The 13,079-nt window shown below is 41.4% G+C and overlaps 3 protein-coding genes across 3 annotated transcripts in view; 1 reads left to right on the top strand and 2 right to left on the bottom strand.

Moving 5' to 3' along the window:
- The window catches only part of LOC115544566 (interferon alpha-inducible protein 27-like protein 2A), a 92,810-nt gene extending 91,214 nt beyond the window's left edge, over window positions 1–1,596 (bottom strand). The window contains exons 1-2 of the mRNA XM_030357579.1: window positions 1,468–1,596; window positions 1,309–1,341 (exon numbers count right to left, since the gene is read on the bottom strand). Coding sequence (XP_030213439.1) covers window positions 1,309–1,341; window positions 1,468–1,477 — 43 coding nt within the window. The 5' untranslated portion in view covers window positions 1,478–1,596. The remainder of the gene's footprint in view (window positions 1–1,308; window positions 1,342–1,467) is intronic.
- A 998-nt stretch (window positions 1,597–2,594) lies between these two features.
- On the bottom strand, window positions 2,595–6,219 carry LOC115544567 (interferon alpha-inducible protein 27-like protein 2A). The gene is made up of 4 exons (XM_030357580.1): window positions 6,056–6,219; window positions 5,891–5,923; window positions 5,611–5,772; window positions 2,595–2,928 (listed from the first exon to the last, which is right to left on the bottom strand). Exons 1-4 carry the CDS (start codon window positions 6,063–6,065, stop codon window positions 2,843–2,845), a joined length of 291 nt encoding a protein of 96 aa, XP_030213440.1. The 5' UTR covers window positions 6,066–6,219; the 3' UTR covers window positions 2,595–2,842.
- Window positions 6,220–10,311: 4,092 nt separating this feature from the next.
- Window positions 10,312–12,719, top strand: LOC115544570 (interferon alpha-inducible protein 27-like protein 2A). Its single transcript, XM_030357582.1, has 4 exons — window positions 10,312–10,369; window positions 10,500–10,532; window positions 11,168–11,329; window positions 12,366–12,719. The coding sequence occupies exons 1-4, from the start codon at window positions 10,360–10,362 to the stop codon at window positions 12,449–12,451; spliced, it is 291 nt and encodes a 96-aa protein (XP_030213442.1). The 5' UTR covers window positions 10,312–10,359; the 3' UTR covers window positions 12,452–12,719.
- The last annotated feature ends 360 nt before the right edge of the window (window positions 12,720–13,079 follow it).

Here is a 13,079-nt window from a genome sequence, read left to right as displayed (position 1 = left end):
TTTGGCAGTACTATATTGTGTACATAGCTATTATATATTGTACATAACATATGGCCATATCAACCAGTTCTGGCATATAATTCCTAATTCCTTCTTATTCGTTTTCTTTCAGGACTTCGTTGAGTCCACTGCCACCAGCCCCCCCCCCCCCCCCCACCTCTCCCTCATGCTCCTCCACCCCAGGCACCTCTTCCACCACCCCAGACACCCCTTCCAAGAGGAGAGTGCCAGGGAGCAGGCGAGGCATGAGGAGAGCGAGGCAAAGTTGGCGGAATGGTTGATAAGATGTGGGAAACGGGATTGGGCCATAGAGCCTCTTTTATAGCCAGTGCAGCTGCTGCTCCTCCACTAGCAATTGCAGCAGTAGCCCCTGTCCCCAGACCAGCCACTCCTACAACCAAGAGAGACATAATTATGAAGGGACACCAAAAAACAACTTGTTTGCTTTGCTTATTATTATATTCTATAGTCCTGCCCAAAAAAGAAACAAATGTACAGACAAATCTGAGCTATTATCAAAAAGATCCTGCATTGTGTTGAATGGTTTGGGGTTGTGATGATCTGTAGTAGTACCTCTCTGCCTGCGGTCTGACCTAATGACCTAACTATGCCCAATGGGCAGAAAGAGCCGTGATAGCCTGGTGCTATGGGGCACTCGTGCTAAAGAATTTAAGTCTGCTGCTTTGTCATTCTCTCTCCACTCGGTTGGTTTGTGCTACTCTTTGTGCCAGGTTATCTTGAGTCAGAGCTGCTGGTTAGACCTCACCTCAACATGCATGCACCATATACTCCACACACCCACACTGCTGCACTTCTGATGACCCACGTTCATTCTTTAATGTTACTTATTGTTTTTTGGTAACTTAAGAAGGAAATAAATATCCTATGTAAAGTTGTTTGTGTGAACTCCCTTTTATAGACCCCATAGGTAAATGAAAATCTGTGTAGGTGGGTTTATTTTGAGCAGCTGCATATTATAGGCTTACCTACTGACTGCAACACGGCCACTGTAGTGCCCGCTGCCACCGCCCCTCCGTTCGCTACGGCAGCTGCTGACATCATGCCTGCAGCCATTGACCCAACGGTGATTCCTGCCGCGGTGAATCCAGCGGCACCCAGAACGAAAGGTGCAGCGAACACGGCAGCACCTCGTAACAGATGAGCAGAAAAAACACACTGAGCAACATGATCATAATGTGTCTATGGAATTAGAAATCATATTATAGGCTATATCCAACCTAATTAAGGGACTTGAAAGCAAATTATTTTACAGGTTTCACACCGCAACAATTTCCAGAGATTGCTTACCAGCACCTACTGTACCAACGACTGCTGCGCATACTAAAAAAAAGAGAAAAATAAGCATTTTAGATGCGTATATCTAAGTTTAGGTCTATCAAACATATTGCATTCTAAACACTTAAAAACTGGTTAACTTTGAAACAATGTTAAGGGCACGCTACTTACGGTAATCCATGATGCAGAGTGAGAGATGCCTCGGATTCGTTCTCCGTTTGCCTTTTATTTGGGTAAATCGGTGGGGAAACGAAAGCTATTTATCCAATGAACGCCTTGTTTCACTAGAAAGCAGAGCAAAGTGCTCTACTCTGATGCCACCTGGCGGTCATTCATTATATAGCTTTCGTTTCTCGATAAACAAAGCATCTGATAGATTTACATATCTTAAATAAAAATCAGTTCCGAGTAGTTTCTTGCATGGTTTCATTTATAATAAGTCGGAACAATGAACCTATATCACTAGCTTGATTGGAGATGAGTTCATTTCGGTGTAAGGTTAGAGATAAGTTTAGGTATTAAGTTGGAGATGGTGAAGTTGATCATGGTTAAGGTACTGTCTAGTAGGCAGTAGGTTATATATGGTTCAGTTTAGGTAGTAGGTTAGGGAAGGTAAAGGTATAACGTTAAGATGGTTCACTTAAAGGGCTAGTTTTAAATAAAACCTTTTTTAGCTTTTCCAAAATGTATCTCTGTACAACAAATACAATGATCCCAGTATTATGGTTTCAGATGCTAACTCCTTCCCTGCTTTTCCCAGGGGCCATTGAAAGGATTCCTGGAGGCTTTGGGGAAACTGCAGAAGAAGTTCTATGCCAAAGGCCAGCGGATGGACTGTCCTATTCACACTTACTTGGTGACAGCTCATGGCGGCTATAGCGGAGCTGGGTGTTGTAATGTAACCAAAACTTTCATTCAACTAACCTTTTGGTTGTCAAACTAAACAAATTGCCAGAGTGGGGTTATTCAATTAAAAGTGTTTCAAAGTGCTCAATTGATGAGACAGCACACTTAAACTTCCCCTTCCATCTTTTCTTATTGAACACTCAGAAGCCTCATCTGACCCACATAAAATGAAAGTCCATAACAAGATAAAGCATTAGGAAATTAAAGGTAACCAGCCCAGGTGTTTATTGTTATAGCAAAGGTGTTCAAACTACCCAGCTCTATTCTTGCTGTGTTCAGGACAACTCTGAAATTCAGCCACAATATGCTGAACTCTCCCTCCGGCCTGGAATTTAACATTTTAAAGCATGCTCCCTTCCTTAAATATTAAATAAATGATCCAAAACAATGAATATGCTGTAATGTTTTTATTGAATTTTGTTTAGATGGCTGCATTGTAAGCATAAGCAATGAGAAATAAATTCAGAATTTTGTTTAACAAGGTCAACTGACATATTTAAAATGACACACCAGCCCCATTCCAATGTTAGCAAGGATTGCTAAGAGAAATGGAGAAGAAAATGTTTTTAAAGGCCTTTGTGTAATGTAGCCTAATGCAAAAAACGAATGAAAGATTTGCTTGGACAAGTTCCGGCTGTAGTTAGATGAGAAAAGCCAGTAAAGCTGCCGTCGCTCCTCCTGCACTAGCAGTTGCAGCAGTCGCAGCTGTGCCCAGACCAGCCGCACCTACAACCAAGAGAAACATAACAATTCTGAAAAAACAACTATTATTTGTATATTTATACATTTAGAAATTCAATTATTGTCCCGCCAAAAATGTAATTAATCTACAAAATCTGAGCTACCATTATGAAAAAGATCCTGCTATGGGTTCAATGGTTCAAACTTTTGATGATCTGTACCGCTCTGCCTGGGGTCTACCTGACCGTTTGGCCAATGGGCAGACGGAGGCGGGATATCCAGGTGATAGTAAGGTGAGATAGTCAGGATGGTGAGAATGACAAACCGATTTTAAATACTTTGGCACAGGTGCAAAAGCACCATACCTTGGCACAGTTGCATGTGCCAAAGTATAAAAGTCTGCTGGTTTGTCATTCTCTCTCCACTCGGTTGGTTTGTGCTACTCTTTGTGCCAGGTAACATACAGTCAGACCTGCGATTAGCTTGACCTCACCTCAACATGATGCATGCACAATATACTCCACACACATTGCTTCCCTACTGATGATCCACGTTCATTAGGTGAGTGCTGCATGCAGAGATCAACTATTGTTTTCCTTCTTTATTATTCTCTTAAAATTTTGGGACCTATCTTCTGCCACAATTTCTTTACCTAGAGAGTCCATTCCAATTTTTTTATTTTCAGATTAGCTTGGATTCGCACTATTCCTTTCAGATTTTTGAAATATTCTAAACCCAAAATTTAAATATAATTTTTTACAGTGGAAGTCAATGCCGTCCACCCTTGCTCTGAAACTTTAAAAGGTCCCATAGCATGATAATCTCACTTTATGAGGTTTTCTAACATTAATGGCTGAGATTATATGTGAAGCACTTTGAGTCTGCCTTGTGTATGAAAAGTGCTATATAAATAAAGTTGCCTTGCCTTGCCTAATATGAGTTCCCTTAGCCTGCCTATCGTCCCCCATTGGCTAAAACTAGGTATCGTGCTCGCCTTTGGAAAAATGGAAACTCAGGCGAGATTTTCTTTGCCTTGCCCGCCCAGAGAATTTGGCCTGACAATGAGACAATGAGCTACGACCGTGCAAGCACCACGTGTGTGTGTGTGATTACACACACTGTAATGCAAGTGTTGTACACTTCTTTGTTATTTGGATAACCGTTCTGCTGTTAGTGTTATGGCGCATAACACGTCGGTTCTTTGATGTCTCTGGTATTTCCACGGTTGAGAATTCCTTCTCAACCATGGCTGAGATAACCCCAACTACATTCTCGTTGTGGAAATACCAGAGAAGTTATGCGCCATAACACCAACAGCAGAACGGTTATCCAAATAACAAAAAAGTGTAAAACACTTGTGTTACAGTCTGTGAACACACACACACACACACACACACACACACACACACACACACACACACACACACACACACACACACACACACACACACACACACACACACACACACACACACACACACACACACACACACACACAGCGCTCGCACGGTCGTAGCTCATTGTCGCATTGACGGGCCCAATTCTCTGGGCAGGCAAGGCAGAGAAAGGGGAGGTAACTTGGCCCCTTATGACGACATATCGGGCCACATTCCAAACCAGCGCGCTTGAGCTTCCATTTTTTCAAAGGCGAGCAGGATACCTAGTGCTTGTTTTTACACCGAACGCAAGTTTTAGCCACTGGGGGACGATAGGCAGGCTGGAGGAACTCATATTAATGTTAGAAAACCTCATAAAGTGAGATTTTCATGCCATGTGACCTTTAATCACGTTTGGCTGGAAAAATTAGCATTTAGTGGCACACAATTTGGGCTGGTTTTGAAAAAAACTGGTGGGATTATTATAATATTTATTGCCAACAACAATTGAATACCAATAGATGAAGTTGACGTTTGGATTTTACCCCATAACGTTAGTATTAAGGAGTGGGAGATGGGCACCTAGTACAAAAGTAATTAGGGGCGAGGGAGAGCCATCAGACCTGTCACTCAAACCTCTGATGTGATTCATAATGTATTAGGGGAGCTTGGGAGGATTGTACATAGTTCTCTGGTTTAGGTTATTTAAATTCTTTTTTTTTTCTATTTCAAATGGAAGTTCTTCAAAATGTAAGATCATTTTGTGCTTGACTACCGGTACTTACACGGTTGACTTATTTTAGCCCATGTACCAAACATACATTTTCTGTGGCAATTAGGTTGCATTCTTAATTGTGCTCACCATTGCTCTTTTACATGTGTGTACTTTACACCTTGTGAGGTTTGTGTGTGAGAGATAGATGAAAGGTTTCTTGTTTACCACACGCCATATAAGTTGGTCTGGAAATTATCAATCCGATATGGCAACACTATCTACAAAAACGATATGCCATATAAAATCGGAGACTCAAATTAGTCTAAAGGTATGAGCCTTTTCATTTTGTGAGCCTATTTCGATTAACTAGCTGTGAATCCCAAGTAACCCCACACACACACACACACACACACACACACACACACACACACACACACACACACACACACACACACACACACACACACACACACACACACACACACACACACACACTAATGTTACTGGTTGTTTTTTGGTAACTTAAGAAGGAAATAAATATCCTATGTAAAGTTGTTTGTGTGAACTATAGACCCCATATGCGAATGATAATGTTTAGGTTTATTTGTTTTGAGTCTCTAGACATTATCAGCCTACCTGCTGCCTGCAACACGGCCACTGTCGTGCCCGCTGCCACAGCCCCTCCGTTCGCTACGGCAGCTGCTGACATCATGCCTGCAGCATATGAGCCCACCGTGATTCCGGCCGCGGTGAATCCAACGGCCCCCAGAACGAAAGGGGCAGCGACCACGGCACCACCTCGTAACAAATCAGCAGACAAACACACTTAGCTACATGATAATTATATGGCTAAGGATTTGAACACGTAGGATATGAATACTTTTTTAAGACGCAATAGCTTCTAAAGATGGCTTACCAGCACCAAGTGTACCAACGATTACTGCGGTTACTAAACAAAAGAAGAAGACAATAACAATCTTTAGCTTTGTATTACTCTTAAGTATAGGGCTAGTACCAAACATATTCCATTCAAAACCCTGAACAAACATTTCTACCAAAATGTTAAAGACAAGCTACTTACAAAGACCCATCTTGCAGAGAAATGACTATGACGCAATCTCTTTCCCCTTTATATGGGGAGGCAGGTTGTGAGAAGGGAGAAAGAGGAAACGGAAGCTATACCAAAGGAGCGCATGGTTTAACTGGATATGCAAAACATAGCAAAGCGCTCTACCCTGGTGCCACCTAGCGGTCATTCCTTATATTGCTTTCAAGGAAATGGAGCAGATACTTGTGTGTCCCTTGACCAGGTAACCTTAAATCCTGTTTATGCTTAAAATATAAGATGACTTCAGAGACATACAGATAAAGAAAGCATACAGGTTTCTGAGAATGTTGGTGTGATAAGTAAAAAACATAAATTGCGTTTATCTATTATATCAATCTATAAAATCGGTTTCAAGTAGATTCTTACATAGCATTTCAAATATATCAGGGACTTTAAGCAAAGCATTCTTTGCTTGTGCAGACAGTGGAAAGATGAATAATTGAAATGAACCGTAGGCCTACCTATTTTTTCTTATAGAACTAATGCAGAGCAAACGTGTGCAAATTAATAATATTTTTAAATCAATCGCAAGGGCATGAAATAAAATAACAAAATATATAAAATATATATTAAGAATCCCATATGGAAAACAGCTTTTTGCTCAATAGCTTCCAAGTTATGGGACCCAGACACCCCTTATTGACGACCATTATTTAAAAATTGGCATCATAATAATGTTAAAGGCCAGGGAAAAAAGATAGGTCTTTAAATTAAGACTTAAAACTACTGATAGTACAGGAGGGTTTTATATGTATAGGGAGGTTATTCCAGAGGCAGGGGGCCGCAAAGACCATGGGTTTTTACAAGTTATATTTGGGTTCTAGGCAGCTGACCTTTTCGGTGCCCTAGGCGACTCGACATTAAATTGCGAGCGGGGGAGGGGGGGGGGGGATCCTGCGTACTACGGTGTGGGTTTCAGTGCGCCCTAACATTTAGTCATCTTCTCCGTTCCATTTGGGAACATGTTTGGTTTCATTTCGCTTGTCTCGTATATTTTTATTAATTAATTAAGGGCGCCACCAGAGGCCGCCCCCAACACATTTGCCGCCCTAGGGGCCGTGTCCACCAAAAGCCTTTTTAAAAGGCGGAGCGCCTGTGTGCAATGCATTCTCTATGGCTGGACGCGCATGCAGTGCGCCTTTTAAAAAGCCTGCCGGGGCGCGGAGTTGAAAACAGTTGGAACTTTTGAAGAAAAGCGCTCCATGTCATCGGCGCTTTTCTCGAACGACCAATCAAAATCGACTGATGACGCGTATTAATGACGTGAACGAAAAACGCTCCGTGCGCCTTTTTTGCGCGGCGCGCACAAACGCGTTGAAAGCAATATAAAGGAAATTACAAGCCAGACCCATATCGGAGAGATATTGGGTCTGGTCTCGTACGGTGGCAGTGTTGGCAGGATAAACGGTTGTCCTTCAAGTTCCTTCTGCACGCAATAGGATAGCGCTACAACCAGAGGTGTCAAGTAACGAAGTACAAATACTTCGTTACTGTACTTAAGTAGAAATTTTAGGTATCTTTACTTTACTCGAGTATTTTTTTTTCTGACAACTTTTTACTTTTACTCCTTACATTTTAACACAATTATCTGTACTTTCTACTCCTTACATTTTTAAAACATTCTCGTTATTCTTGGTTACGGTTTTGTTTCAAAAGTTTCAAATGTGCGCCATCCAAATATACTGATTTCGAGCGTAATTGGATGAAGCATAGAAACCCATAACACTCATTGGCTTCTCTGCGTATGACGCAAAACAAGAGGCTAACTTAAATATGCAAAGCGCGGCAAAGCCGGTCAGTGTCAAAAAGATATACTGTTGGCAACTGTCACTGCGAGATGGCTGAAGGCTCTGAAGACAGAGGAGGACATCAAACGCTTCCACATCCCTGGCCCTATCTTGTTTGAAATTGTGGGAAGCAAAAACGACTCATGGTGCATGCGCTGCAAACTTTGCCAACCAAAGAACCATGTACTTTCAGCTTTCAAGAACTCTCCGTCTAATCTCAAAAAACATATAGAGGTAAGCTCTGTATTATTATTATTATATTATAATAATGGTCGATTTAAAATGCTTGCTACAGCTTGACTAGTAGTGGTGCAACGGTTCACAGGTTTCCCGTGATCCGTACGGATCAACCCTCACGGTTCGGGACGCAAGTGATCCGCGGATCGGCTGATAAAAAAAAAAGTTGTGCGTTGACGTGATCAGCGCACGTTTAGAGGACAATTCCGGTATTAACAATATCATCAAGTATCGTAGCGAAATACAGTTTCTGTTGTGTTTTATTTGGTGTTCCGTAAATCCTATTGAAACGTAAACCGGAACCGGACGTGTTTATGTTTGGTTGTAGTCTTTTCGCTCGGTTCGCCGTATCGACAGTAGGGCTAGAACCGAGCGAAAAGACTACAACCAACCCCCCTTGCAATGAGCAATGAGTCTCCCAACCGAAATCAATGGATTTACAAAATGCCAAATAAAACACCACAGAAACTGTATTTCGCTACCAAACTAAAAAAAAGAAGATAAGGATGTCTGCATTGCCTTGGGAGAGTGTAGACTCTAAACTCTCCCCAGGCAATGCAGACATCCTGAATTGTAAAACCAGGGTTAGGGATTATTTACTATCCTATCCATGTTAAAAAGAAGAAGGAATAATGCCTCAGATTGCACATTTTTAAATATTGACCATGCTTAAAGAAAGCAGGATTAATACCTAATTTTTCACTTTATTTTGTTTTTACACAGTTGAAGATTTTATTTAAAGTCAGATTTGTCTTGTTATCTTTATTGTTAAATATATATATATTACGGTTACCTTTTACTTTTATACTTTAAGTAGATTTTAGAGCCTGTACTTTTATACTTTTACTTAAGTAAAGCGGTTAAGTTGATACTTTTACTTTTACCAGAGTCTTTTTAAAATCCAGTATCCATACTTTTACTTAAGTAACGAATGTGTGTACTTTTGACACCACTGGCTACAACCAATCAGAGAAACGAAGAAGGTGACGTAGTCAGAGCGACGGAACTTTCCATGGGGAAGTGTTGCGAAGGGTGGATTGAGAGAATTGAGACCAACAACGAAACTTTTACAGTATCCGGTCGGCAAAATAGAATACATCTTTCTTTTCCAGGAAAGACTTCAGCGCAGTTCTTTGTTCATTTCTCAAAGAAAAGGATAACTTCAAGTCTTGAAGAGTAGCGGCCAAAGCGACTAAAAAATTCATTTAATTATTTTATTTGCAGACAACAAGAAAGACTACTGGGGGCAGTTAATTTCAACATCAACATAAGTTAGCCTCTTTTTTTTCACATGTGAATTGGAATTCAAGTGGCCTAAAATATTCCCGTTGGCCAAGTCCGACCTAAGTGATGTCACTTAGGTCGGTAACCTCACTGTTGGCGATAACCTGATTGAAATCATTATGACAAGAGCGTATGGATCAAAGAGCGCTTGGTTTTTGTCAATCTTCGGAAAATTATAGTTTCACACTAGAGACGCCAGAGGTCAGCAATACCCGCCGTTGCGCAATGACGTCGGTTAGGAAGAGTGGAGTCAAATTCATTTTAAACAGTGCAGTCTTTTCCTATGTTCGAAAGGAAGCACCTTTCATCTCTCCTTGACCCGATGACGTTTTCCTCAAATTTTAAGGAAAGGAGGCATAAAGGTTAGGAGATTTTACCATTCGTAGAGGCCCCAGGTTCATTTGGTCGGATAAATTGCCATGGTTACTTAGCGGAGATTCCCTTAAGTCACATTGATGGAACGCAACTCTAGCTTCAAGTTGCGAGGCTAAGCAAAATAAGCCCGGCTTTGCCTTTAGCTTGGTTAATGGAATACCGCAGGCTAGGGAGCCCCTGGTCTAGAGTTACTTACCACAGCTTGAGAATGGGCACTGAGAGAAAACCCTCAAGACATTTCATGGTAAATAGATCAGAGTGAAGCCAAATAAACACGTAAAGAGTGGAAATTTACCAGCACCTGCACACGGTTAAAACAAACAATGCATAGTTAACACTTAACTGAACTCCCATCAAAGACAAAAGCATTTTTGATCGTAACAATCACGCATAGGAATGCATGTTGTTGTTACAATGTGAGTGAGGTCCATGCACTCCGTACAGAAGTAGAGAATGTCGTTAGCCTGGTCCTAGCCGACTCTCTTACTTAATTTAATTAGTACTGAAGTAGTACTTAGGTACTCAGGCGGGCGGAGCCAGGCTACCCTCCTCCCCATATAAAGGGAAAACGGATGTCCTGGACATCACTGCAACATGGGTCTCCGTAAGTAGCTTGTCTTTTACATTTTCGGTAAAAATGTTTATTCGGGGTTTCAAATGGAAGATGTTTGGTACTAGCCCTATACTTAAAAGTAATACAAATCTAAAGATTGTTTTTGTCTTCTTTTCCTTAGTAATCGCAGCAATAGTTGGAACGCTCGGAGCTGGTAAGCCATCTCTCGAAATTGTTGCGTCTTAAAACAAAACATTATTACGTATTTCTTCATGGAAGGAGGGGTCGAATCCAAAGGAATAGCTTTAAAGAGACTTTATTTGTATAAAGTATTTTCGGTATGGTAAACTGATGCTCTGAAGTAAAGAGAGATTGAAGATGTGTTCTAAGCACGTGCGAGAGTGTTCTCCTAGCTGATCCTAACCACAAACCCACGTATGGTAATCGCTGCCGGGAGAGTTCTAAAGTTTTCGTGGCCAGGTGGTCTTCTTTATGGACTCAGCGAGGACCGGAAGACTCGGAGAGAAACCGGTGTGACGTAATCCTCGGTTTTCCTCGCCTGGTCTGTGATGCTGCCCTCTGTGGCTAAAGTATCTATTGTAGCCTTCAGTAATGTCCTGCTTTCCCTTGTGGCTATGTGTAGTATTTACGGCTTATATATTTGGTCCTACCCCCTATTGGTTAAGTGAGGGAAATACAGCTTGTGTTCCTAAAATACGTAACAACATGTAAAATAATTTGCTTGCTTGTAAATCAAATTAAAATAGTTTTTTATCGCCTACGTGTTCAAATCCTTAGCCATATAATGATCATGTTGCCAAGTGTGTTTGTCTGCTAATCTGTTACGAGGTGGAGCCGTGGTCGCTGCCCCTTTCGTTCTGGGGGCCGTTGGATTCACCGCGGCCGGAATCACGGTGGGCTCATATGCTGCAGGCATGATGTCTGCAGCTGCCGTAGCGAACGGAGGGGCGGTGGCAGCGGGCACGACAGTGGCCGTGTTGCAGGCAGCAGGTAGGCCTATAATGTCTAGAGACGCAAAACAAATAAACCTAAACTTCATCATTCGCATATGGGGTCTATAAAAGGGAGTTCACACAAACAACTTTACATAGGATATTTATTTCCTTCTTAAAGGACAATTGTGGGACCTTGTGCGGAAGTTTATATGCGGTTGTGAGAAAAAATAGTTCCAATTAGCAACTAACACGGATGGAAACCATATATTGCGCCGATATATTTTTTTTAAACTTCACGAATGCCACTAACCACTCGATTACTTGCAGATTTTTGAAAACGAACGTTTAGGGTTGCTGGGTTGACAGGTTTGTGTATGCACACAGACAACCATTGTGAAGCAGGCACGAGCGATTCAAAATGAGCCAAATACCCGAGAAAGGACTAGTAGTTCAAATTTCTGTGTCACCCACTCTATTTCATCCTAAACAAACAAGAAAGGGGGCTCAATGTTCAAAATACCGGAATTGTCCTTGTCCAAAAAACAACCAGTATTAAAGAATGATCGTGGGTCATCAGAAGTGAAGCAGTGTGGATGTGTGGAGCATATGGTGAATGGTTTGGTCAAACTACCAGCAGCTCTGACTGAATGTAACCTGGCACAAAGAGTATAGAAAAAACCAACCGAGGGGAGAGAGAATGACGTACCAGCAGACTTACATACTTTGGCACATGCACCTGTGCCAAAGTATGTGTGGTTTTGGACCTGTGCCAAAGTATTTAAAGTCTGTTTGTCATTCTCCCCATCCTGACTATCTCACCTGACTATCACCTGGATATCCCGCCTCTCTCTGCCTATTGGCCAAACCATTAATTCAGGAAGACCTCAGGTACATAGAGGTCATAAAAAATTCAAACCATTGAACCAACAGCAGGATCTTTTTGAGAATGGTCGCTCTGATTTTGTATGTTCATTACATTTTTGGCAGGACAATAATTAAATTTCTCATTGTCTAGAATATACAAATAACAAGCAAAGCAAACAAGTCGTTTTGTGATGTGTTTCCATAATGGTTTTGTCTCTTGGTTGTAGGTGCGGCTGGACTGGGGGCCGCAGCTACTGCTGCAACTGCTACTGGAGGAGGAGCAGCGGCCGCTCTCCTGGCTCTTCTCTTCTAAAATCAGCCGGAACTTAATAAATATGCTCTCCTCTTATCCAACCGATTTGTTGATTCGTTATTTGCATTAGGCTACATAATGGCATTAAAAATATATATATCCCCATTTCCCTTAGCAATCCTTGCTAACAGTGGAATAGGGCTAGTGTATCGTTTTAAGAATGTCAGTTGATTTTGTTAAACTAAATTCTGGAGCGAAATTTGTTCCTCGTTGATTGTGCTTATGCAATGTAGCCATCTAAAAAATTCAATAAAAACATTACAGCATATTTATTGTCTTGGATAATTTGTTAAATAATTAAGAAGTGCAAGGATGCTTTACCATGTTAAATACCAGGCCAGAGGGATAGTTCAGCATGCTGTGCCTCAATTTCAGAGCTGTCATGAACAAAGCTAGAGCTTTGCTATCAACATTACAACCTCTGACCTAATTCCTAAACATACCATCTCTAGTCTTTCGCCGGAACTTCGACATTTCTAACCTCACATCTAAACTTACCATAACCCTGAACTTTACCATCTCTAACTTACCTAAACTTACAGTGTCAGAAAGTCACGAAAATGTATCTATTCAATCATGTCCCAGAGCATGATTCTCCGACCTTTTTCAGGCTACACAGAACGACATT

The sequence above is a fragment of the Gadus morhua genome, chromosome 5 (assembly GCF_902167405.1).
Source record: "Gadus morhua chromosome 5, gadMor3.0, whole genome shotgun sequence".
Lineage (NCBI taxonomy): Eukaryota > Metazoa > Chordata > Actinopteri > Gadiformes > Gadidae > Gadus > Gadus morhua.
This window is presented reverse-complemented; position numbering and strand designations above follow the sequence as displayed.

What these genes read in the sequence shown, in the direction of transcription:
- LOC115544567 (XM_030357580.1), bottom strand. An exon ending in CGTTGGTACACTTGGTGCTG is followed by an intron (nt 5,773 to 5,890) that starts GTAAGCCATCTT and finishes ATTTGTTACGAG; the next exon opens with GTGGTGCCGTGGTCGCTGCC. An exon ending in GGCCGTGTTGCAGGCAGCAG is followed by an intron (nt 2,929 to 5,610) that starts GTAGGCTGATAA and finishes TCTTGGTTGTAG; the next exon opens with GTGCGGCTGGTCTGGGCACA.
- LOC115544570 (XM_030357582.1), top strand. An exon ending in AGTTGGAACGCTCGGAGCTG is followed by an intron (nt 10,533 to 11,167) that starts GTAAGCCATCTC and finishes ATCTGTTACGAG; the next exon opens with GTGGAGCCGTGGTCGCTGCC. An exon ending in GGCCGTGTTGCAGGCAGCAG is followed by an intron (nt 11,330 to 12,365) that starts GTAGGCCTATAA and finishes TCTTGGTTGTAG; the next exon opens with GTGCGGCTGGACTGGGGGCC.